Source organism: Aulonocara stuartgranti (assembly GCF_965226115.1).
Source record: "Aulonocara stuartgranti genome assembly, chromosome: 22".
NCBI lineage: Eukaryota > Metazoa > Chordata > Actinopteri > Cichliformes > Cichlidae > Aulonocara > Aulonocara stuartgranti.
The window spans coordinates 9318809-9345051 of record NC_138957.1 but is presented as its reverse complement, the minus strand read 5'-3'; the positions used below and the strand labels follow the sequence as shown (position 1 = coordinate 9345051).

Sequence of the window (26243 nt, the reverse complement as noted above, 5' to 3'; positions counted from 1 at the left end):
GCACTGATCATCATCAGCTCATCATAAAGGTATAGACCATATAGGTATCATTTCTTCTAAAGCAGGAGCTACTTTAAAAGTTAAAAGTGTGGGTCTGAATAGTTTTAGCCTTAATCAGAGATGCCTGTCTCTTCTATCACAGCATCATGATCCAGTTTTATCAAAATAAATTGCTTCATTTCAGTGCCCTAAGACGGTTGTGACAGAGGCTCCCCCTTACAAGATCCCTACGCCAACACCTACCAGTGCTGAGCAACAACGAGGCCCTCAAGTGAACTGCTCCTGCCCTGCTGGAGAAAAGGTAAAGCCCCGCTGATTTTACCACGCCTAATCCCTCTCTATTATTTCCACGGATGAGTGGGAATCCTTTCTTCAGTGGCTTTCAAAAGACGGCTGTGTTTTCATTTCTCACAGGGTCGCATGGGTGCACCCGGTGTTGCAGGTCCTAAGGGTGAAAAGGTCATCTACCACTGCCTTTCAGTTCTATAGTGTTTGTGATAAAGGATTACACTTTCATTATAGTTGTTCGGCTTTATTTTTATTGTGTGAACCTGCCTACTTTTTTCAGGGTGACACTGGCCCTAAGGGTGCTATCGGACCACCTGGACTCAAAGGAGAAAAAGGACAAAGTGTATGAAAACTTAAAAATGTCCACAGTCACATCTTTTTACTTTTAAGATAGCTTCAAACCTTTTGGAGTACAGTGAGGGAAATGATTACTATGCTGAATTTGTAAGATTGCTCACTTTCAAAGAAGGAAAGACTCATGATTTTTATGTAAACACATTACATAAATGTTATAAAATGATTTCACTGAGTAAAAATAAGCATTTGATCTCTAACCAAAACATAATTTAGTATTTGGTGGAGAAGTGTTGTTGGCAAGCAAGCATTAAGATGTTTCCTGTAGTTGGTCTCCAGGTTTGCACACATCTCAGGAGGGATTTGAACCCATTTCTCTTTACAGAAACTCTCAAAATCATTTAGGTTTCTTGGATACCACTTTGCAACTCAAATGTCCCTCCACAAATTTATAAAATTGAGGTCCGGAGAAGGTCTAAGCCACTCCGTGACCTTAATGTGCTTCTTTCATGACCCATCTTCTGTATTCTGGCTGATGGAAGGAGGTTCTCATTCAAGATTCAAGTCTTCCTGTACAGTGCAGTGCAAAAGCATTATGTTGCCACTTGAGTGTTTGACATACTCAGCATTTCTCTTCCTTCATTTGGGTCGAGTTGTTGCCAAAGAGTTTGAGTTTAGTTTCGTCTGACCACAGCGTTTTCTCCAGAACCTCCTTTTGAATCATTTAAATGTTACCAGTGACTGTTGTCCCAGCCACCGTCTGATCAATAACAAGCTCCTCATGTGTAGTTTTAGGCTGATCCACCACCTTTCTCATGATCATCCTCACCCCATCAGGTAAGATCTTACATAGAGCGTGACGGACAGCTCTGTGGTCTTGCCTGTGTTGGTGAAGAGGTTGGATTGGAAAAAACTGATTGCCACATGGGCACACAGACAAACTTTAGAGGATCAAATACTTATTTCAGCACAAAAATCCTTCATTTCTATGATCGGAGCAAATTTACAAATCCAATAATTATTTCCCCCACTGTAAATAAACTAGTCTTGGTCACGTCACATGCTATGCTTTCAAGCTTTCTTGCTTTTCTTTCAGCCTCGATAATAATTAATCCTTATTGGTTAATTATTTGCAGGGCAGTATAAACTCTGTCAAAGGTGGCAGAGGTGAGAAGGTAAGTAAACCTGTCCTTCACAACTCTGCATGAGCATCATCTTAACCCAGATACATGTTTGTCTGTGTATTGTGCATATTTTATATGCATGTAGACAAAATGTTCTAATCTGCTCCTTCAGATCTTTTTTATTCAAGTCTTTCTTGCTATCTCGCTTTTTGGCTTTGCCTTTTTTTCTATATGTTTTTTCCTGGGAGTGTCTAGGAACCTGCTCATACATCTCTTATTGTCAGAGTAACAGATGTATGAATTATAGGACAGGTTACCACAGAGGATATGTAGCAGGGAGCCAGTGCAGACGCCCACCCAGTCTGCACAAATCACAGCCTCTGTGCTGCCTTCCAGTGCCAGCCGGGAGTCCCACGATGTAATTTATTCCCTGAAACAAACTTCTCGGTATTCACCTCTCACACTGCACTGAAAGGGACACTTAAAAATGCCCTAGAGATCTAAAAGACGAGAAGTGTTATCCTGGTAGTTTTGAGAACACACCTGTAAATTCTTCTGGATAATACAGGTGCACTACAGGGGGGCAGTGCAGTCAGAGCGACAGCAAAAGTCATTTCATGATACATTTATTTGACTTTTCTACTTGTTATAGCTGAAAAAAGAAAAACTTGCAGGTTTGATAAAACGCGCATTAAATCGAACTTTAATGCGCCTTGCTGCTTTTTCTGTTTCTTACTGCGCAAGCATCTGTCTTCACTTTCTCCATGGGAAGGCTGCAATTTGCTGCTTTTCGAAACCTGATGCAAACACGTGACGTAAACTGACTTTAAGCTGCGGTTCAAAGTGGCTGAGCTGGTCATCGAGTCTCCCTGAGCACGTGGCGGGGGAGCGAAATCAAAACTGGTTTAATTGCTCCCTGTGCAGCACTCTTCTTATGGATCATGTCTTTTTGCCATGGGGTGCAGCAGAACAGGAGTCCCTTTTGCTGATCTAAAGGACGTGTGCTAATATGATATAAGCCTGAAATAATTAAAGGGCAACCTCCTGTGACTTGTAAAGTGGTTTATGAAGCAGAGGGAAGTCTTGCGGTGGGTGAGACCTCATGGTACCGTGTAATTTAACAGCCATTACTTTTTGCTCAGACGCGGGATTCCTTGGCACAGAAGATGACATCAGTGTACAAACCAAAAGTGTGATGCTCTGAGGACAATGGGAAGCCATTGTTCCTTGAGTCTTTGGTCGAATGTGCGACCAAACCATAGCGGGTCTTGGTGAAGCTGTAAGGATATTCTGGCTCCCGAACCTTTACTCAAAAGTGTTTTGTTTGTCTCGGTTTATGTGAGTCTTTGTGTTCTGTGTATAACTTTTAACTTTGTGTGTTACTGTGTGTGCAGTGATAATACATCTCCTGTTCTTTGTGTTTAATTGACTGTCCATCCATCGGGTACTAAACCATGTTCTGTGATACTGCTGGGTTGATTTTTTTTGACAGCACGTCACCGCCGCCTGTCCCGGCCCCCCTGCATGCCTTACTGTGACTGAACTATAGACGTTAACGCTTGTTTTGTATTCACAGGGTGATAGAGGCAGCATAGGGTTGACAGGTCCTCCTGGACAAAAAGGAGAGAAGGTGTGAACCTGGAGACCTGGAAATCTTTTGACTTTTATTTAGAGTTTTAAACGGCGCCAAACTGGTACTGATTGTGTGTTTTCAACCATCTCACAGGGAGTTGGTGGAATCCCAGGCATTGATGGTTTAACTGGAGACAAAGGCGACACAGTAAGAAGCAAACTTATACAGCTATGGTGTTACCTTTATTTTTATACCGTATATCAAAATTTACAGTATTAAATATATATGCATATTTAAAAAAATAAAAAGATGTTTAGAAAAAGGCATTTACTGATTTTTTCCATGAAATAACAGGTGTTCTTAATGGTGTATTTATATTTTATTCATCATTTCCAAGTGTCCAAACAAAACAGTTTTTGTTTGGACACTTGGAAATGTTCTTTTTTCACAGTATTTTTTCTCAATACTCATTATATCATCCCTTGTTTATTTTGCCAAACATATTTTCCAACTCTTCTTCCTGTTTTAACTTTATTGTATTTTATTTATCAGATTTTATGAGGATAAAATGTAAAAACAAAAGCAGTTGTTTTTTTTATTTTATCCTCATAAAAGCTGATAGATAAATGTTTCACTATTTCTTTCCATTATATTTCAAAAGTAGATGAGGATTCTATGTGACAGTTTTCTGTTTTATTTTGAAATAACGTCTTATTGGCATGTATTTATAACACTATTTGGTAAAACTGTAACAATTATAAATTTTTCAAAGAAATCGTCTAACTTTCTGACCTTTGTTTTCTATTCCTTTTCAAAACGCAGACGTTGTGACTGTGCAAATGTTGTTTTTTTTTCATAATCAGGGTGAAGCAGGACTGGCTGGTGATCCAGGGCTACCAGGTCCAGCTGGACCGAGGGTGGGTGAATGTGGTTTTCCAGCTTTTAATCCATTCACGAGTGACTGCACATGCACATGCAGTTTTGAAAAGGTTTTAAATAAATTTCAGGCCATATAAAAAAGGAAAAAAACCCTTAAGCTAATCTGGTTTTGGCATCAATCTCAGAGAGGCACTTGTTCTGTTAAGTGAGTGTACATAAGTTTTTTTGAACAATTTCCTCTCAAGCTGGTATTGATTTTTTGCCAGTTTGGGTGACTTTCTCTTGGATGAAGCTGCAGCATCTGGTGAGGGAGTCAGGCAGATGGGAGTATGGGTGCGGGCTCAAGCTGGGCCACTGGCCTGTGACAGACTGCCCAAGACTGAAGCGAACGAGCATCACTGCACAGGATATACGAGATTATTAAAAAAACAGTGAACACCTCCTAGGACTGGCTCAGTTCATAAATAAACATTTTTACTGCTGCTTCATAGCTTTACGAACTTTGAGGCTGGACTATATATTTTGTTATTATCAGGCTGCTCTACAGTGTTGGGAATACGTTACTCAATGAGAGCAACGTATTGTGAATACTTTGGATTACTTAATATATTATCATGCTTTTTTACAACTACATGAATGTACTGTTGCTGTGTGATTTATTACTATTACTGAAGGTTACTCACCATGCCAATAGCAACTAGATTTTTAAATCTTAATATAAAATGAGTAACAGTAGGGTGGGCATTAGGTAAGGCTGCACTTTTTGCAGCGATCTCGTATAGAAAACTATTCAGCGCGTATATAAAACAGGTCCCTTTACTCTGAACCGTAGTAAAGGGACCTCTGGCTAATACGTCGGTTCCATGTCGGGCTCGTAGCTGAAAACTAGCTTTACTTTGTTGTCTGGGTCAACTTTGCTAGCAAGAGACAGAGAGAGGCTTTGAAAGACTGCTCCAACAGAACTTATTGTGTCGGAGGAAAACACGAACACGGTGTACAGTCGAGTCTTAATAACTTACAACAGCTGCGTCCATGAGGCTACATTCTTTAGGGCTATGCCTGTAACACTCTGCCTATTGCCTTCATATTAAATTATTTTTTGAATAATAATTTTTAAAAATATTTCTTCACATCATTATGCGGGCTGCAAGTAGAGGTGACATGGGCTGTGAAATTGAGACACGGGCATTAGAGCCTCTTAATGTGTGTTTTGTTTGGGTTTTCACCGCTGTCGAATTACCAAAAATAGAGCGCGTAATCCATTTATTTCAAGAAAGAAGCTGTATTCTGAATACCACCTTTTTAAACAGTAATTGTAACAGAATACAGTTACTCATATTTTGTATTTTACAGTACATGTATTCTGTTACTCCCCAACACTGCTGCTCTAAAAGTTCAGTGCACAACGTCCAGTTTATCCAAGATGTCACAGTGAGAGAAATCATACTAGTTTCTGTTCATTGAGTCCAGTATTAGATTTAAAGGTCTTTACTTACATACAAAGTTCTGAATGAGGGTCCCATAATAGCTCAAGGACCTCATAGTATCATATTATCCCAGCAGAGCACTTTGTCTGTGGGATTACGTGCAGTTTCCAGAGATCTCAAAAGTAAGCAGAGCTATCAGGCTCCTCTGTGGAACCAGCTTTCAGTTCAGGTGACAGACGCTCTGTCTTCTATTAAGATTAGGCTTCAAACCTTCCTTTCTGATAAAGCTTATCATTAGAGCTTTATCAAAAATGAAGGAAGAAGGTTTGACCCTGAACCATCTGTTCGTTATGGTAATATAGGCTCAGTTTGCCTGGGGACTCCAGTGTGCTGAGCACTTTATTATTTTTTATTGTTTGTTGTTTCTCAACAAGAAACTTGTGCCTGAGGTTGCTTCCATTTAAATGCACTTCTTCCTTCCCACTGTCACTAATTGCTTCCTCATAGGAGATCATCTGATCATTGAAGTTCTCTCTCTAATTTTGCGAAGGTCTTTTAATGTTTGATCATGTTACAACATCAACAAAGTTGCTCATTGTAGATGGGTAGCTTGTGGACAGAAGGTCATAAGTCAACATTTAAGGGTTTCTTGGGATAATTTTTATCACTGACAGAAGCTATTTTTTTATCTTTTGGAGTTTCAGCCGACCCCAGCGAGCCTCAGTATGCTCGAGTCAGAAATAGCGATGCTTTGGTGGAAGTCAGTAACTTTTATTAATACAAGTATTTGTTTTGTTTATTTCACAGGGTCTTCAAGGGGATGCTGGAATTCCTGGTGCACCAGGGCCAAAAGGTGTCACTGTAAGTATAATCCGAATTAACTTCCACCAAATGATGGTCTGATTTGATGGCAGTTTATAGAAATATATTTCTATAAAAATAATTATGTTGCTTTGGTTTGTTATAGGGTGACTCGGGTACAAAAGGTGAAACGGGAACACCGGGAACCAGGGTAAGTCACGTATTAAAACCACTTCGGCTTAAGCTTATGGAGAGGTTGCATTGTAGCCACATGCTACAACAAACACAGTTTCAGAAACGAAAAGATTTTACCTTTCACATCTTTCAAAGTGTATTAAATGCACTTTAATGACAATTAAAGTTTTCCATTTGGGTAAACTAAATTTGTGAAAATTCCATATAAAGAGGTAGACGTGAACCTGACCAGGTTACCGGCAACCTGATAGAGTTTAAACAGTTGCTTCACTCTTCACATATTCCTGCTTGGGGGCCTCCTGCTGCAGCCACTAATCGCTTGGCCACACAGTTCCGCTGCAGCAGATACGAACTACATCTTTAAAACAGTTGTTGCTGAAGGTCACAAGAGAGTTAGCTCATTTGCTTTCCCAGCATGTCCTGGGATTTGGGCCACGTTTCTAGGTTGAACCTGCGCAGAACACCAGCTCATACTGCAAATCCTGATAACGGGCTTAACTTTTCAGAAAGAGACTTTTCTTCTCAGAGGAACTGAGAACTGAGAGGCGTAATTGTGCAAACAGATGTGGTTTCCTTGATTTACTCTCCACACTTCCTGTCTGGAATTCTGTGGGGGCGTTACAGGATATAATGCACTTCATTCAGGCTCGCTGAAGCTTTGTTGATGTCTTAAGTTTTCTAGGAGCTGTTTGCCATCACACTGAATGTCATTTAGGCTTTTAATAATTCAGTGAAAGGTTATTTCCCTGAATCAACAGTTGTTTTCAACTATTTAATTCTGCTTCGTGTTGAGTTGTTTTTGTACTCAGTGTTTCTTGTTCAGAGGTCAGCTTCAACTTCAAGCTAAACGTCTTTAACGTGGTTCGAATAAAGAACTGTGCATCAAATCAGTCCACTGATCACTCTGCCGTATGTCATGGGGATGAGTAGCAGGTTCTAAGCACATATAGGCCCATTCAGACAAACTGATGCCCCTTTTAGAGCTGTCCATCAGCTGTTCAGTCAGACAGTAAGCAATTTCCTGTTGCTGAAAAGTGCTGGCAAAGTCCTTACCTCAGTGAAGCGATAAAGGGAATAGGTGGTTTGGAGGAGACACACAGGACTGATTTAAAGTTGTGCTTGCTGACTGAAAAAGCTGTTCTTTATTAAGCACGTCCGTACTAACCACGACTGTGGTTGGTCAGATTCAAACCAAAGCCACTATGTCGAGATATCTAGGAGGCCCGGAGGACATGTTAATAACAAGTCTTATACTTGGTGATGGTGGAGGAACCTGATGGTAGTGTAGACCTTTTATTGAAGGTCTTTCTTGATATTGTATATTGCAAGTGAAGAACTTTTTGTATAGGAAGTACTGGATGTAATTTATTATGCAAGTAAATTTGATATTATTAAGCAAAACACATTTTCATGTGTAAGTCAGCATTAACTTGTGTGAAACTGTCCCCAGTATTGTGGCATTTAGCTACAAGAGCTATTGTTCTTTTGTCCTATTATGATTTTATGCTATTATGTTTTTTGTTTCTTATTTCCTTCTTTATTCATTACTCGAAGGTTCTTTTATCTTGGGTTTTGAAGTTTGCCTACATTTTAAAAGAGAAAATGTAATTTTCCCATTTCAGGGTGAGCCAGGTCTTGATGGATTAACTGGAAAGCCTGGCTTTCCTGGGAAGGATGTAAGTGTTGATTTTTGATGGCGACATCAGTCGGTGAAACATTTGGTCCGTCACCTTTGTATTAAAAGGTTTTTGTTGCTTATGTTTTTTTTTCTTTTATTGATTAGGGTTTGAGAGGTCTGACTGGAGTACCCGGGCCCAACGGGGTTAAAGGTGACAAGGTACGCCCACCCACTTACCTTTATTGTATTTGGAACACTGTTCACCTGATTACAAGTTGATGATACTGTTGTGTAATGTTCTTAAGTGCTGCTGATATGAGTTCTTTCAAAGACTTATCAAAAGCTTCCCAAGCTACTGTCTGCTCTCTCCAGACATTCCTCAGTCTCCTCTGTGCACCATCAAAGTCTGCCCCCTCATTTGTCTGAGAAACTAAAACGCAGTTCATTTGTCTGTCTGTAATTACCAACTTTGATGATTCCTCCAGTGGAACGCACATGCTTCTACCACACCCAGCTGCACACACACTAATGCACACACAAGCACAAAGAGCTGCCGTGGTTCTTTACCCACAAGTTTCACTTTCTTTTAGCCTGCAGTAAGCATCCGCACAGCTCATCTCATAAATTATGGTTGTCGCTGTGCCGTCATCATATCCCTTAAGGGACTTTGCCCTGAGAGCCTCTTGATTCTAATGATGGGTTTGTCCTTGTTGTGTGACCTATGTCACAGGGGGAGAGAGGTCTTCCCGGATTACCTGGGGATGCGGTAAGTGCCAAAAATACACCAAAGGTACATAAGAATTATACTCTTAAGGATTATAGGTTTGTGTCATGATGAAGATAGCAGGGTTACAGCAGCATGCGTTTAAACCTCACATGTTGCATTTTAACTATTTTTTAATGATTATTGCTATAGACAGAGCAGATCATCAAAGAGTGATCGTCGTGTTTTTAACTGAAGTGTATAAAAAGACAGGAAGCGAGATCACTGTGTCTGTTAGTGAAGTGCAGGACTTTAGCTGAAACTTGACAACACTTGTTATTATATCTAAAAATATAGATTATTTCAGTTGATGGGTTAAAAACAGTTTTAACATCTCTTAATGGGATGAAGAAAATGAGCTTAATAATGACTAATGATGGATATATTGTTTTCTTTGAGAAAAGAAATTACATACACTGTGCAAACACTTTTTCATCACAGTAACTATCAATGAATTTCACAAATCCAAGTGAGGATGTCATTATTTATTCAGTGCTTTAATTTCAGGTACAAACAGAAGGTTTACGGGGTGAGAAGGTGAGCAGTTGTTTAACAGTTTCACTGAAAGCAGATTGTTACTGCAGCATGAAGATCCAGGCACCAATATAAGAATAACCCTCACAAAATATGCTGTTTATGAATAATTTGGTGTATTTGGTCTCTGGAAAATGTAGCTTTGTGCATGAAAAGTAAGTGAAATATGGCATTTTATGAAAATTGGAATTATAAAACTAACCAATATTGATATCAGTAAATGGAAATAATGGATTGAAGAGAATATATTAATTTGCTTAATCAAATGCATGATAAACTACCCAACTAAATGTATAGAAAGGATCTCATGTCGGACTCGTGCCTTTATAAGTTTTAAAGTTTAAGCTTGTATTGAAAAGTTTGATGATTCATTTCACTAATGTTTCACTATTACTGTAATAAAACTTGTTTGTTTGACCTGTTTCAGGGTGAGCCTGGACCACAAGGGCCTCCAGGTGCTGAAGGACATCCAGGGCCTCCTGTAAGGATCCTGATTTATTATTTCCTTCCGTCCACTTTCCTCCTGTTTAACTTTTGATAGTTGCTGTTGTTTGAAAACCCACAATCAGATGCAATGCTCAACAATTTATTAACATGCCAGTTTTGCGGTTTTAATTTTTGGTGATTTATTCCTCAGGGTCCTCCTGGTGAACAAGGTTTACCCGGTAACCCTGGAGAATTTGGCCAGAGGGTAAGAATCTCATTTTGTTGGGAGGGTGTCAGAATATCACCTTACTGTACCGGGGGAGGATCAGTTCACCTGATGATTGTTTTATCTTTGCATCATCTGACTTTCTGTTTCCAGCTCTAACCACAGGACACAGATAGAGCTGTGCCCCATGGTTAGATGTCATGTGAGGAGCAGCGTGTTTCTTTGTTCTTATTACATTGCCAAATTGTATTTTTGGTTTTATGTAACTCAGCAATTTTAAACTAAATTACAGTGGAACTCGGACACATTTTGTTTTTTCACCTTACTTTTGAATATGGCATTGACAGTTTTAGCAACTGAGTGAATACACGTACTTTAAACTCACAGGAAGTGTTTCAGCTTGAAAATGACATTCAGTTCAATTCATTTCAGTTCAAATCAAATTTTTTATGTAGCTCAAAATCACAACAAGTCGTGATGCATTGCTCAGGGGGGGCATCTGATTGTTGCTCTGTGTAGTTGTAGGGTCTTCACCGTGCCTTCAGGTGTCTGTTATGATTTGGTGCAAAATAAATAAAATTGAATTAAACTGAATCTGCTGCAACAGGTTGGGCGTGTGGGAGGGGAGACAACGACAAAAGGGGGGCAATGATGAGGCCTCAGAGGATTAACACCTTCAGGACACAGGCAATCTATCTAGGGTTTGGGTTTGGATCTAGCTAATTCAGGAAGAAACCTCCGGCAGAACCAGGCTCCGGGAGGGGCGGGGCCATCTGCCGCAACCAGTTGGGGTGAGAGAAGGAAGACAGGATAAAGACATGCTGTGGAATAGAGACAGAGATTAATAACATATGATTCAATGCAGAGAGGTCTATTAACACATAGTGAGTGAGAAAGGCGACTGAAGAAAAAACACTCAATGGGAATCCCCCAGCAGACTACACCTGTTGCAGCATAACTAAGGGAGGATTCAAGGTCATCTGACTAAATGCTTTCAGAGGTCTAAGTCATCATCAGTCACGATCCCAATCCTAGCTTTAAACTCAAACCCCAGCCGGATATTTTGGAGAAAACCAAAAAACGAATTTTTTGCAAAACGTACTGAGCATAATAGCCTCCCTTTTCTTTGATTACTGCTTTGCACACTCTTGGCATTCTCTCGATGAGCTTCATGAGGTCATCACCTCAAATGGTTTTCCAACAGTCTTGAAGGAGTTCTCAGAGATGTTGAGCACTTGTTGGCCCTTTTGCCTTCATTCTGCCTCCATTTCATCCCAAACCATCTTGACTGGGTTTAGGTCAGGTGACTGTAGAGGCCAGGCCATCTGGCACAGCACTCCAGCACTCCCCTCCTTGCTCCAAATAGCCCTTACACAGCCTCAAGTGTGTATATGGCGTCATTGTCCTGTTGAAAAATAAATAATGGTCCGATTAAACGCAAACTGGATGGGATGCATGTCGCTGCAGCATGCTGTGGTAGCCATGCTGGGTCAGTGTGCCTTCAATTTTGTATAAATCCCAACAATGTCACCAGCAAAGCATCCCCACACCATCACACCTCCTCCTCCATGCTTCACGGTGGGAACCATGCATGTAGAGACCATCCGTTCACCTTATCTGCTTCACACAAAGACACGACGGGTGGAACCAGAGATCTCAAACTGGGACTCATCACACCAAAGCGCAGATTTCCATTGATGCAAACAAATCTCTTCTGCTTGTTGCTTTTAATTAATGGTTTCTTAGCAGCTATTTGAGCATAAAGGCCTGATTCACACAGTCTCCTCTGTACAGTTGATGTAGAGATGTGACTGCTACTGGACCTTTGTGTGGCATTTATCTGGGCTCGAATCTAATCTGAGCCTAATTCTGAGGCTGGTGACTCAGATGAATTTATCCCAAACAGCAGAGGTGACTCTTGGGCTTCCTCTCCTGGATCAGTCCTCATGTGAGCCAGTTTCATCATAGCGCTCCATGGTTTTTGCGACTGCACTTGGGGACACATTCAGCGTTTTATCAATTTTCCAGACAGACTGACCTTCAGTGCTTGAATTAATGATGGACTGTCGTTTCTCTTTACTTAGCTGATTGGTTCTTGACATAATATGGATTTTAACAGTTGTCAAATAGGGCTGTCAGCTGTGTACCAACCTGACACAACACAACTGATGGTCCCAGCCCCATTAAGAAGGCAAGAAATCCCACAAACGAACCCTTACAAGCCACACCTGTGAGGTGAAAACCGTTTCAGGTGACTGCATCATGAAGCTCATTGAGAGAAGGTCATGGGTTTGCAGCGCTGTCAACAAAACAAAGGGTGGCTACTTTGAGGAATCTAAAATATAAGACATATTTAGAGTTACTTAATTATGTTTATATATTGCTAGGAAGTAGTAAAAATAAAGACAAATCATTAAACTAGAAGGTGTGTCCAAACTTTGCACTTTACTATAAATCATATACAAATACACTGGTAGTGTACACATATATTCTGATAGAGTAAGGATAGGGTTAAGGTTATGAGCAATGATACATCATGACCAATACTGCATCATTATGATATTCAGTAACATTCACAAATAAACAAACTAACAAACATAAATCAGTAAAAAAATATTTTATGTGATTAATATTATCCTTACCACATTTTGAGAATTTCTTAAAAAGAAATCATTTGCAAAGATTTCATGAGAAAAACTGTAACTTATATTTTTTGGCTGTTTAGTCCCTAACCTATCGTGTTCCAGCTGGATTATTTTGATTTTATATGGAATCAAGAAAGATGCTGTTTATTCTTCATGCTAGTCAGAGCCTATGCTGTAGCTTTTATCAGTGCTCTCTAACAACTCGTCCCATGTGTCTCGTATATTTCTTCCTCTCTCTTTCTCAACACTGGTTCTATTACACAGCAGTTTGTAATTAAAACAGACACAGTAGTTCTACATAATTTGTTCCTCCAAAACATTAACAAAGACATTGACCTCCTCTCCCCTCCCTTCTCTACTGGGAGTAATGAACTTCTTATCAGCAGTATGTGACTTTGTCATTGCTCAGCTGGGTAACACAGTCAAGCCAAACCTTGTCAAAAGACAAACTCTCTACCTCCAAAATATTTATGCTTAAACAGCATTAATAAAACAGCCACACTGGGTTTATGTTTCAGAATATGTAGAAAACATCCCTCTATGTAGCCTTGTTTTTTTTATGATATCAGTGGAAGTCCTGCTGAAGTACTTTGCAGCTTCATGGGGTACTTTCCAAGAGAGTCATGCAGAAAAACAGACTGTGAGAAGTTTGACCTATTTTTTTTCTTCAGGTTTTGGATTGTTAAACCCACTCTGAAGATTCACAGGGAGACAGTCTGTGTGTGTGTGTGTGTGTGTGTGTGTGTGTGTGTGTGTGTGTGTGTGGAGGTGAGGGAGTTAAAGCTAGGCTCTGAGCTGTGATAATGGGTTGGCCTCGCCTCCACTATTGCCAGTGCTAATAGAGTTGGCCATATGGTTGAGTAGGTATAGATTGAGCTGCTTTCACCTCCACTGCTGAAAAGCAGTCATCAGTTGTCTGGTTTCAGTGCTGCTGAGTCCTGTTTCTTCACCTTTATCCTTATATGATCGCTGATTGAAGCCTGGAATGCTGACTGACTATCTTAAAGGACTGAAGAGGATTAACAAACAAACTTATTAAGAAAAATCTGGCAGCATGTAGTTTTATGTGAAAGCAAGAGAAACAACAGCAATCATCACAAAAGGCTTTTAAAAAAAAAAAAAAAGATTAAAACAGTAAAGTTTTGTGAAAAATTATTCTACATAGTGAGAATAATGATATTTCATTAATAAATCATGAAGTAAATGTGTGATTTAAGTATAATTTGACCATAGCTTTAATGGGAAAATGTGAGTTGCCCCAAAACGAATGTTTCTCAGTTACACCATCGGTTTTCTTCCACTTATCATCATCAGGGTGTGTGGGGCCTGTTTTAGCTACGACAGGGCGATAGGCGTGGTACACCCTGGATGGTCACTAGTCTAACACATAAAGACAGAGAACTATTCACACTCACATTCACATCTATGAGCAATTTGGAATCACCAATTAACAGAACCACACTAACTGCATGTCTTTGTGCTGCGGGAGGACGCCAGAGTATCCGGAAAGACTCTGACCAGATGGTGGAGTCAAACTCAGGCACTTCTTGCAGTGAGGCCACTACGCCACCGTGCTGCCCTACACATAACAGCTAGAACCCATAACAATTTCACATCTTGGTTTTGTTAATACAAACATACCTTCTAGACAGCGCTGGGGTCATTACCTAGTAAAAGTAATGTATTACACATGTTACTTTTCTTAAAAGTAATGCTGTACGTTACTCATTTACTCCCAGAACAAGTAATTTGTTACAGTCCGTCTTGTTACTCCATAAAATAATCGTAAATAATTTTCTTTTATTGTTACATTCATTATTTCTTATTAAATGTAATGTCCATATCTCCTCTGTAGACCTATCCATCATTTTCTTATAAAGTGAAATCAGCTGACTGTATCCCAATGTTTGTTTAAATTGTATTTTTTTCTTTCTGTATGCCTGGCATGCCGATAACTGAAAATCCTGTAGAATGCAGCTAATGACGTAATTGTAACTGGAATGCAATTTCTGAATTTAGTACAGTAATGTGTTAAATAAATCAAATTGTTACATTGTTACATTTAACATGTTACTTTTTACACTTTTTTACACCCAACATGACTATGAGATTTTACCTATCTACAGCGATACGGCCCAAAGTAAAGTCAGTTCAATTCAATTTTATTTATACAGCGCTAAATGACAACATCAAGGCGCTTTATATTGTAAGGTAGACACTACAATAATACATACAGAGAAAAACCCCCTATGAGCAAGCACTTTGGCGACAGTGGGAAGGAAAAACTCCCTTTTAACAGGAAGAAACCTCCGGCAGAACCAGGCTCAGGGAGGGGCGGGGTCATCTGCCGCGACTGGTTGGGGAGAGAGAAGTGAAATGAAATGCTGTCTACTGGATTAGTGTTGCTCAACCTTCCCACATAAAAGCAGATGGATACACTAATGTTTAAGGAACAGCTTCTCAACTTGTAAAATGAGACCATCAGAGGAGCATAGGCAGAGACGACATCATTGTCATCAGCAGCTTACTGAAGTTTAACCAAAATCTCTGAGCTTTCTATTTTCCCTGTAATATTTACCAAGTTTATCATTTCTAGAAAGCATCACAAATGAAAGAGGCTCGACTAAAATATTCCCATTTTTATTTCCCAGTTTTATGGTCTGAAAGCTGTTTTCAAGATTGCTGTGTTTGAAGAATAGCTCAGAGTACTGCACTCTGAACTCCAAAGTTTCTAAACCCCTCAGTAGCAAATATAAGCTCACATTTCTCAGATGTTACTAAGACAATTGTGTGCTGATTATTTTATTATTGTTACCATTTGTTCATGTCATTGTTCTATTTATACTGTTATCTTATAGGGAAGGAAAGGTGAAGGTGGACTCCCAGGGGTGGATGGCCTTCCTGGACCTGCTGTAAGAACAATTTGGATTTTGCAGCATGCACGAGAGATGTGCAGACCGAATGTATTTACCCATGTGTAAATTCTAGTAAAAATACAGCATTATTATAAAAACAAAGCTACAAAAAGTTGTAATAGTATAAAAGATGAACGTAGCTACAGTGATGGTGTGTGAAGTCCCATTCTGAAGCCCTGAGATGGGTCTGACAATGAGCACATCCTGGAAAAATCTCCTATCTGACACTGACTGAATGACGGAAATGAATGAGCAAATGGACGACTATGTAAATATAAGTACACTTCTAAGCTTTTTTGTAACCACAGCTATCGCCCCCTGGTGGCCCTTTAAAAAGAAATTTTTAGACGTGGACCATCTTCTATACTGTCTGTGAATGCAATACATTTTTTAAACAAATATATATTACTTTACAAAAAATTACTAGAAATGAACTTCCAGATTCGTATTTTAATACAGCATTCATATGCTGTATTAAAATACGTGTAAATCTCCCCCATTCTAAATAATCCTGACAAAATGTTGCCTCATTTTGTACAATTTCAATTCCTACTCTATTTTCAACAATTGCAATAATGCAAATATGAAGTAGTGTCTATAAAAAAGTCTTGAGATTAGCATCATTTTGATTTGTTGGTGAGCCATCGCTCTCTGGTGGACAGGACTCGGTGCTGGATGAAATATGTCCATTGAGACTGCCGTACTAACCAAATCTTCTTTTTCAGCCACAGCTAGACATACAGTACATATTAACCCTACTTGTATTCATGGATGAGACCAGCCAGCATTACCTCGACCCTAACAGTTACATGTGAGCAGCATAGAGGCTCACAAAAAAGCAGCTTCCCACCAGGCTTTTCTTAAATGAGTCCCAAGTTTCTAGCTCATACAGTCTTTAAAAATAACATGGAAATCAAAAATCACAATATGTTGGGAAAAGCATCTTTTGTTTATGTTGCTTTGGAAAAACGTAATACTCATTTTAAGTTGCCATAGCATCATCCTCTATGTAGCTCTGTTTACATTGATGTGTTGTTTATGAACATCTTATGTCAGTGCTTCCTGTAAGGCCCCGATGACCTCTCACGGAGAACTGAGGAGGAATAATTTGCTATTTAAATTATGTGGGCTGCTCAATATTTGTTGTGGTCCACAAAGCACAAAATTGCTGCAGTGCTCTCAAAGGTCTCTTCATTGTATGTTTTAATAGAGAGAAAATAAACAGGCTAAATTAAAGCCAACAGGTTATACCAATTAATTTCTCAAATTGCTCCCTGTAGCCAAACAGACATGTCCCCTGTGTTCAAGCACTAGCCAAGGTTGAATTGGTGGTAAACTGAGCTGCAATACTCCCCTCTAGTGGCTGCTTGGCGCTAATGATTTGAACTTTGCCTTCTGGAAAATTATATGATTAAAATTTAAAATGAATTCAAATTTAGAGATTTAGAGAAAAGAAAACAAGGTCTTGGCACATTGCCCGATCTATTTCATTAAACACCTAAATAACTGTGTATATGATCAAGTCAACTTTTTCCAGACGTTTTAAAAATTATTTTTCAGGGTCCTCAGGGTCCACCTGGACCACCAGGAAACCAAGGAAACACTGGACCTCCTGTAAGTGACTGACATTTAGAAAGGAAAGTCTTTATTTTTGCTCATAAGATTTAGCAGTGAAGGAAGATTTGCTTCAAAACATGATGAGATGCCTTTGTGTTTTTTCTCTCACCGGAAGGGTCTGCCAGGTGAAATTGGATTTCCAGGCAAACAGGGAGAGGCTGGAAAACCTGTGAGTTAACCTTTTGAGGGCTTAAATAAAAACTTCATGCTGGTACTTATAATGCCAAGTGTTTGTTGGTAGTTCCTCTGTGTGTGTGTCACCGAACGTCAGCATCTGGTGTCTGATTTTCAAAGGGTATTCCTGGTAAAGATGGCCTGGATGGTGTTCCTGGAAGTGACGGTGCCATGGTGAGTGAAACTTTTAGATTTGCCTACGATGAACAAACGTTAAAGGTGTGCTAATCAAAATGGTTACGGTTAGCTTATTGTTTGTTTCACAATTCCAAACGTTTCTATGTTTTGTTCCCTCTCACTCTGCAGATCAGCCTTGTTTCCAGCAGCAGATTAGACATTTACAGTTAGAAACTTTAGAAACTTGCTAACTGATAAAGCAAATAGCTAATGAGCAGTTTTTGGCATTCAAACTATTAAGTAAGGAAGTAAGTAAAACTTTATTTGTATATCACTTTGCCACAGTGGCAAAAGCTCTGTCTCCTTTGGTTCTCAGCCTTGTATGATGCATGACAAGTAGACCCTGATTACATGACCTAAGAGACCTGCTGGGGACATAGGGATGTAGAAGTTCAATGATGTAGGCAGGTGCTTGTCCATGAAGAGCTCTATAAGTCAGTACCAGAATCTTGAAATGGACTCTGAATTCAATGGGGAGCCAGTGCGGCTGTATGAGCAACAGTGTCACGTGTGATTACTTAGATGTTTCGGTCAGAAGTCTTGCTGCAGCGTTTTGAACAATCTGTAGACGCTCCAAAGAGTTTTTGTTTAAACATGTAAACAGTGAATTACAGCAGTCCAGTCGTGATGAAATGAAAGCATGAATGACAATCTCCAGTTCAGTGAGAGATACAATAGGGCTTAGTTTAGAAATGTTCCTTAAGTGATAAAAACAGGACCAAACCAGAGATTTGACGTGAACATCCAGAGTGAGAGCCAGGTCAAAAATGACCCCTAGGGTCCTGATAGACGATTTCACAAATGTTGCAAGGGGACCAAGAGCATTCATTATCTTAGGCACGTGTCTATCAGGGGCACATACAAGGACAGTCTTTCCTTCTTCAAGTTGGAGGAAGTTGTCAGCCATCCAAACGTTAATGGAATCTAAGCACTCATTCAAAATCTGTAGCTTAGAAACATCTTGGCTTAAAAGAAACTGGATATCGTCTGCGTAGACATGCTGAAGGGGAAGTAGATATGTTAAGAACAATAAAGAACAATAAACTCTGAGTCTATTTGTGAGGAATTTGTGAAAAAATAACAAATCTTGAGAGGTTTTATTTGGTAAATACTTGTGCCAACACAAAAAGCTTCAGAGAAATACCGATGTTGCTTTTTGTCCGCTAGAATTGAAAACTAGACAACTCTTTGCTAACATGTTAGTAATTTCATCTACGTAAGGCCAGACATGAATAATAGTCTTAATGTATGTTAGTCATATTTTTGTGGTGTTCTTCCACATAATCTCTGAAGAAAAAAAACCTTTACATGTATTCACTGTGACCCCTTAATGTTGGTGAGTCTCTAAGCTACAAGCTAGCAACAAGGAAGGGTTTTGGTTCTCAGGCTTTTACCATTTTACCATTTCTTTCAGGTAATTATGAACCAAGTTTGAGTGTCAGCATAACTAAACCACAGAATATACTGGAAAAAAATCTTGGAGCATATATTCTTAACTGATATAAGTAAAGATAATTTTCCATTTAGCCTTCAGGATATACGCTATATTGACAAAAATATTAGCCCACACCTCAGGTGTTTCCAGTCCCATTGGCACAGGTGTATAAAGTCAAGCCATGCATGCAGTAATGGAGTCTGCCTTTGCAAACATTTGTGAAAGAATATATGGTTCTAAGGAGCTTGTTGAATTTGAGTACGATGCTGTAAGACGAGCCCACCATCGCTCAGCTGTAAGTGGTATTGCAAAGTGGAAGCATTTAGGGTCCACAGCTGGGTTCACCAAGTGCAGAGGTGTACAGTCGTCAACACTTTAAAAAGTCATTAACAGTTTGCTGACTGAAGTCCAAGCTCAAAACCACCGGCATTAACAAAAGCACAAATATGTGCACTGAAAGCTTTGTGGCTGGGCTGCGATAGCTAAGCAGCTTTTGCAGGTGGTAACAGTCATACTGGCCTTTTGGACTTAAAAGTGACACAGCTAGTACCATGTGCACCATCTTTTGATGTCAGAATAGCTTTAATTCCTTGTGGCATATTTTGAAGAAGGCAGTGGATAGAAGGTAGATTTACACTTCCATTGTTTTTATACCAAATTCTGACCCTACCATCCGAATGTCACGGCAGAAATTCAGACTCATTAGATCAGGTAACGTTTTCACAATCCTCTGTGATCTAGTTTGGTGAGCCTGTGTGAACTGTAGTTTCCTGTTCTTAGCTGACAGGACTGGTCTCCTGCTGCTTTAATCCTTCTGCACCAAAGGTTTGACATGTTGTGCGTTCAGAGATTCTCTTCTCTGATACCTTAGTTGTAATAATTGGTTATTTGAATTACATTTACAGCACTTTTTGTACATCTTTTTGTAAATTATCCTACTCAACATGTCTTTGAATCTGAATGTGTTATTTTTAATAACTGTACAGCACTCTAAATTTGCCCCATACACTCTTATTTATTGTTTTTTATGTTATATTCTTTACGTTTGTGTGAATCTGTATGCTCCACCTGGCTATCACTTTGCTCCTGGAACACATTTTCCCAGTGAAGGACCATAAAGGTTATTTCCATTCTATTCCATTAACTCAAAGCAATCTGGCGATTCTGCTCTGACAACAAGAAGATATTTTAAACAAGACAATTTTTTTCTTTTTTAGATCATTCTTTGTAAACCATGCAGATGGTTATGTGGGAAAATCCCAGTAGATCAGCAGTGTGTGAAATACTCCGACCAGCCCATCTGGCACCAATAACCAGGCCACGTTCACAGTTGCTTGAATCACCTTTCTTCCCCATTCTGATGCTCAGTTTAAACTTCAGCAGGTTGTCTTGACTACATGGCTTAATGCAGTGAGGTGCTTCCAGGTTATTGGCTGGTTTGATATTTGCATTAACAAGCAGTTGAACGATGCTAACCAACCACACTCCATCCATAAATATATGGGTGTATTATTTAGCACATTCTGTTAATTAGCGCTAAGCTACAGGCTAATAAAATACTGTAATTTTTCTCACCACACCTGAAGCACAAGCTTCTTGGATGGGCTGTATCATGTCATTTGCCTGATAATTACATTACATTGCAAATTCTCCAACAGCAGAAACACAGTGGAACTGAATTAGCAAAGATGAGGCCAGGCAGATAGCTACAAGCTACAGCTACGTGTGTTGGGACACTTATCAATTAAAGAAGCCATATTCATAAATTTAGTTAAATCTTACGTCTTTGCTGTGTCCGCATGGATGAGAAAAGATAAAATGACAAAGCAAAACAAATCCAAAATCACAAAATCTCAGAAAACAAGTCTATTCTTCTCTTTTTACCGTTGCTGCAAATCTCAGGGCTTTGGTACATTTGATTGGGAGACTCTTCACATCGAGTGAGACTCTGTGCAGAGTTGTGTGTGTTGTGGCTGTTGGGCAACTTTGGAGGCGAGCTCCAGGCTGCTCATCCGAACTCTGCTTCCTCATAAAAGAAAAGTTGCACAGAAACCACAAGCAAACTTTAAAAAATATGTTTTGGTTGGTAAACAGTGGGCTCATTGGTGCCACGGGGCTGGTGATATGCCTGGAAAATGCTTTTGGCTGGGACGAGTTTTGCAAGTATGACATCTAAATTATAATCTTGTGTCTCTAAAGGGGCTCAGGGGCGAGCGTGGAGCAGATGGTTTTCCTGGCAAGCCTGGACCCAAGGTGACGTGATTACCCTTACCCAGAAATACACTGAGCTTGTGCTTGTTGTGTTATTTATTCAGAAAACCGCCATGTTAACAAGTGCGTTTTCTCTGCAGGGCGACGAAGGGCCTCCTGGACCAAGAGGACCTCCAGGGGAGAGAGTGAGCTCACAGTTGCCTTCGTTTTTGTTTATTTGGCATTTGGATTTTATGGGATACATTTTATTTTGGCATATTTTTTGAAATGTTTAATTTTTTTTCCAGGGGGAAGCTGGTGCTCCTGGACAGCTAGGTACTGCTGGAGCACGAGGTGACCGAGGCGTGCCGGTAAGCTTCTCAAAGCTTTCACAGTCATTCACAGCTATATCTCTGATTTACTTCTGCAAACAAGGGGCACTGTCCTTACCTCACTTTTGTACATTATGTAACCATTTCTATTAAAGTCAGCTCCAGTAAAATGAATGTCCCTAATTGGACTGGGTGACCTCCTGGGAACCCTTGGGGCCCGTTGGTTGTTCCCAGATGCCATTTTGAGACCGACTGACTTTCCAATTATAAAGTTCTTACTTCCCTGTATTAATATGCATTAATATGCCCTATGACAGCTGGGATAGGCTCCAGCGCCCCCCGCGACCCTGAAAAGGATAAGCGGAAGCGAATGGATGGATGGATGAATATCTGAGATCTGTTTTAAAAAATGAATATTTTGTTTCCCATAGGGAGAGAGAGGACAGACAGGACCAGTTGGGCCAAAAGGTGAAAAAGGCGACAAGGTAAAAAAACAAAAATCTGGAACCACTTTTATATTTTGGACACCTTAATAAAGTGAAGGAATAGGAGGAACGCTGCTGCATTTGTCTCACTAATGGTCGTCCTGCAGTATTAGCTGTAATAAGGTAATTAGCATCCAGACTCTGAACATATTGTCTCCTGCCTCAGGGTGAAGTGGGAGCTATGGGACCGCCGGGCATTCCGGGAAATGTGAGTAATATTTCTGCTGTTTGTGTGCGTGTTAACTGTAATAGAGTGCAGATGTGGTGAGATGTCACCTGCTTTCTTCTTCACAGGTTGCAAACGTCATTCCTGAGCCTGGTGAACCTGTGAGTACGCTTCTTCTATTTCACAAACTCCAGAATCAAATCCGTGAAGAATGTCTGTTTTTTTGTTTCTTTCTTTCAATTTGCTTGATTTAAAAAAAATAAATAAACATGTTTACATATTATATACCACCGATCAGACAGAACATTCGACACCTGACAGGTGAGGCAGATAACACTGATTATCTTTTCATCGTGGCAGCTGTTAGTGGGTGGGATACATTAGGAACCAAGTGAACATTTTAGAAAAAGGAAAAATGGGCAAGTGTAAGGATTTGAGCGAGTGTGACGAGGGCCAGATTATAACGACTGTGTCAGAGCGTCTCCATAACTGCAGCTCTTGTGGGGTGTTCCTGGTCTGCAGTGGTCAGTGTCTATCAAATGTGGTTCAAGGAAGGAACAGTGGTGAAGCAGTGACAGGGCCATGGGCTGTCCTGTTTGTTGCCACAAAGCAAAACTGGTTTAGGAATGGTTCCGGGAGCACAACAATGACTTTGAAGCATCGACTTGACCTTCAAATTCCCCAGAACTCAGTTCAGCCGAGCATCTGTTGGATGTCCTGGATAAATAAGGCTGATTCATGGAGACGCTACCTCACAACTTGCACAACTTAAAGTATTTGTTGGTGACATCTTGGTAACAAATACCTCATCACACCTTCAGCACATGTTCAGGGGTCTAGTAGAGTCCATGCCTCACCGAGGTCTGTTTTGGCAGAAAAAAGGGGGAAAGACACAACCTTAGGCAGGTGGTCATAATGCCTGATCAGTAAACACTGTTCTTACTCTTCTCATCTTCTGCATTTTTGCCATTTATTTCATTGCTTGTTTTTACCTTAAGGGGAGACCTGGAGAGAAAGGAGAGAAAGGGGAACAAGGGAAACCAGGAGAGATGGTGAGTTTAGTTTTCACTTCCTCTTTTTACATAACCAAGCTTCAACCAGCAATACGCTCAGGATCCCACTAGGTGCCAGTAGAGATTTGACGTTGCTGCAGCGAGGATGTCCTGTTACAGTGAGAGAGCTCCCGAGACTTCCCTTAATTGGCTAAGTAAATTAAATATTTGACACTGTCATGCAGTGCCCTGAATCTCTGTTCTCTCTGCTTTGCTGATATATTGTATATTAGGTGCAGCAGAACAGAGTGCACTGGTATATTTAGCATTAAATAGGCAACATGAATTATGTGCTGGAATTAACAGACTCATATTCTTAAGGCAGCATATGACAGTAAGTCTTAAGTCTTCATCTAGGATCATCACTATTCTTCATTCGTTTTTAGAGTAGCCCTTTTAACGCTTTAAGAGAAATGTTTTAATATATTTTTAAATTAATGCATCTTCTCTGTAGGGTCCAAGAGGACTACCTGGTGAACAAGGTTTTAAGGGACCACCTGGACTACCGGTACAAAGCTTGTTATCTCCTCACTCGTTTTAAGCTACAGTCATTCCGACTGGAATATCTCTGATTAGCTGCTTTGCTTCCAGGGCCCAAAGGGTGAGACTGGACTCACTGGAGAGACTGGGCGTGTTGGAGACCCAGTAAGTAGTTCCATCTAACAGGATTCACTTTTTAACACCAAGCGCTACGTTTTCTGTACGATAGAGGATGACGATGACCTCTGTGTTTCTACCAGGGTCCACCTGGCGTAGCTGGCCTTCAGGGTCCCCGTGGACTACCAGGAAGTGTGGTTAGTCTTTTCTTTCTGATCATTTATGTCTGTTGCAAGTGCTTCCTATGACTTTATACTACACATTATTAAATTAAGCTAAGAATTATTTTTATGTTTTAGGGCATACCGGGAATTATTGGGCCTCCAGGTCCAGCTGGACAAAGAGGAGACAAGGTCAGTCACTTATGTTTAAAATCCATGAGTGTGTTTGGTGGGTGTGATTTGACAGGATCAGGACTTTGCTGAGACTGGTATTGGCAGAGAAACAGACTGCTGAGAAAAAGAGTGACCTTGTATGTCCTCCATCATTGTTTCAGTTTGTGAATTCATTTGAATCCTGCTGCAGCAGCTACATGTAGGAGTAGCAATTCAGAGCTCTTTGTACTCTCTCTGCAGTTTTAATATGAAGGACAAGGTGTATAATAATTATAAGACTGAGATTTAAAATAATAAATGATCATACATAGAATTGAATTTGACTACTTTCAGAATCCAGAGCAACAGAAAAAAAAAAGTATCTGAGGCATCTGCTTTGCTGACTTGAGAGACAAAAGCAGAATCTTTTTATTCCATTATTTATTTTAGGGGGAACCTGGAAAACCAGGACAACAAGGTCTCGCAGGACCACATGGAGAGCCTGGTTTGCCTGGACCTCCTGGACTACCAGGGAAGGGGAAAGATGGACAAAATGTAAGGCACAGCTATGTTATTTACTGAATGTTTACCATAGTTCATCCTACAAATATAATGATATTTAAAGTCATTTAATACAATATCATATTATAGGACAGTGCCACAATTATGATTAGAATAGATCAACTTGTCTGGATTTCAGCCCTTCTGTATCACATTAAGATTTTTTTCATCTCCATCACCATGGCAGCTGTATCCATCTCTTATACTGTCAAAGGCTACACCATGGAGCCAGCTAACACAAGTTAGAAAGAGGACAAACAAAAACAAAAAACACCTAAAATTAGAGCACAGGCTCTTTGTAAGGGCTTTATTACATAGCATCCATAATATTTTTCCAATAATTCAAATGAAATGGTCAGAATGGCACAAACACAGACAAGAGGTGTAGCCGACTGCTACTGGCTACACCCACCCGAGGACAAAATTAGCTCTAAAGATGTGCATGACCGGCTTGTAAACAAGTTTTCAAGGCTGAAGTTGGTATTTGAATGTTGGAGGCTGACTCACTTTTGCAGCCAACCTCAAGTGGCCTTTAGAAGAACTGCAATTTTAAGGAATTTTGCATAGAATTTTTATTCATTTTTCCTATTTGTTATTCCTAAGCAGTTTACCTTCAGCTGCTTTAAAGTTTGGGAGAATTATCCTGGTGAACACTGCCAAACCATATTATTTTCTCTTTTTATTTGATTATTATTTGACACTTGGCAAATCTTATGAAGTCTATCTGCATTTTAACAACAGAAATGTATGCTTATCGAGGTTAGGATTACCTCTCCCGTGTGACTGTGCCTCAGAACAGTCTTTTGTATTTCCACATGTGTTCTGCTTGTAAACATCTCCTTGCCTGTTGAACCGCAGCGTAATATGAGCACTTGTATGAGGCAGAAAACAAGCCTGAGTAGGCACATTTTGTGCTGGAGCTCAACATGTGTCTTCATCATTTTTCACCGTGATCCAAACATGTGGCCGTCCTGCTGACGGGGCAGAGCAAACAGGAAGGACATTGTTAAGACATATAACATTAAAACAGCAGAGGGGCACAACGGATTTGCCTCACAGCAGTTTTCACTCCCCTTTTTTTTCTTTTTACTTCTTTTACAGCTGCCAGGTGCGGCCCTGAGGCCTCGATACAGTCACGTGCATGAAGAATAGGAGCTCTTTGTGGACCATAAATGATTTATTCAAAGATGTTTAATTGCAATATTTTGGTTAATAACCAATTTTATTTGTGGTATTACAGGGAGACCCGGGGCCACAGGGAATCCAAGGACCCCCAGGGCTGAAGGTAATGTCATTTCAGAAGTTTGTAAGAGTTTTCTAGGTCTCCTCAGCTGCTCCGGTTTATCATGCACAGGTGCTCCTTTGTTGATGTGGAAAAACGTTCTTTTTTTTTTTAGTTGTTGTTGCCCGAATGAGGAAAAAAACAATTCATCTT

At 40.0% G+C, this 26243-nt stretch overlaps 1 protein-coding gene across 6 annotated transcripts in view; it reads left to right on the top strand.

Moving 5' to 3' along the window:
- col22a1 (collagen, type XXII, alpha 1) overlaps positions 1-26243 on the top strand; it is a 68854-nt gene that overhangs the window by 18573 nt on the left and 24038 nt on the right. For 5 of the 6 annotated variants that reach the window (XM_082520916.1, XM_082520915.1, XM_082520914.1 and 2 more), the window contains 32 exons: positions 185-301; positions 415-459; positions 569-631; positions 1719-1757; positions 3283-3336; positions 3433-3486; positions 4143-4196; positions 6393-6446; positions 6553-6597; positions 8204-8257; positions 8365-8418; positions 8930-8965; positions 9470-9499; positions 9924-9977; positions 10134-10187; positions 15652-15705; positions 17269-17322; positions 17441-17494; positions 17620-17673; positions 21311-21364; positions 21463-21507; positions 21610-21672; positions 22065-22118; positions 22285-22326; positions 22413-22445; positions 23283-23336; positions 23791-23844; positions 23928-23981; positions 24077-24130; positions 24233-24286; positions 24698-24802; positions 26049-26093. In XM_082520916.1, the coding sequence (XP_082377042.1) occupies positions 185-301; positions 415-459; positions 569-631; positions 1719-1757; positions 3283-3336; positions 3433-3486; positions 4143-4196; positions 6393-6446; positions 6553-6597; positions 8204-8257; positions 8365-8418; positions 8930-8965; positions 9470-9499; positions 9924-9977; positions 10134-10187; positions 15652-15705; positions 17269-17322; positions 17441-17494; positions 17620-17673; positions 21311-21364; positions 21463-21507; positions 21610-21672; positions 22065-22118; positions 22285-22326; positions 22413-22445; positions 23283-23336; positions 23791-23844; positions 23928-23981; positions 24077-24130; positions 24233-24286; positions 24698-24802; positions 26049-26093 (1734 nt within the window). The remainder of the gene's footprint in view (positions 1-184; positions 302-414; positions 460-568; positions 632-1718; positions 1758-3282; positions 3337-3432; positions 3487-4142; positions 4197-6392; positions 6447-6552; positions 6598-8203; positions 8258-8364; positions 8419-8929; positions 8966-9469; positions 9500-9923; positions 9978-10133; positions 10188-15651; positions 15706-17268; positions 17323-17440; positions 17495-17619; positions 17674-21310; positions 21365-21462; positions 21508-21609; positions 21673-22064; positions 22119-22284; positions 22327-22412; positions 22446-23282; positions 23337-23790; positions 23845-23927; positions 23982-24076; positions 24131-24232; positions 24287-24697; positions 24803-26048; positions 26094-26243) is intronic. The other variant, XM_082520918.1, reaches the window with a different exon arrangement.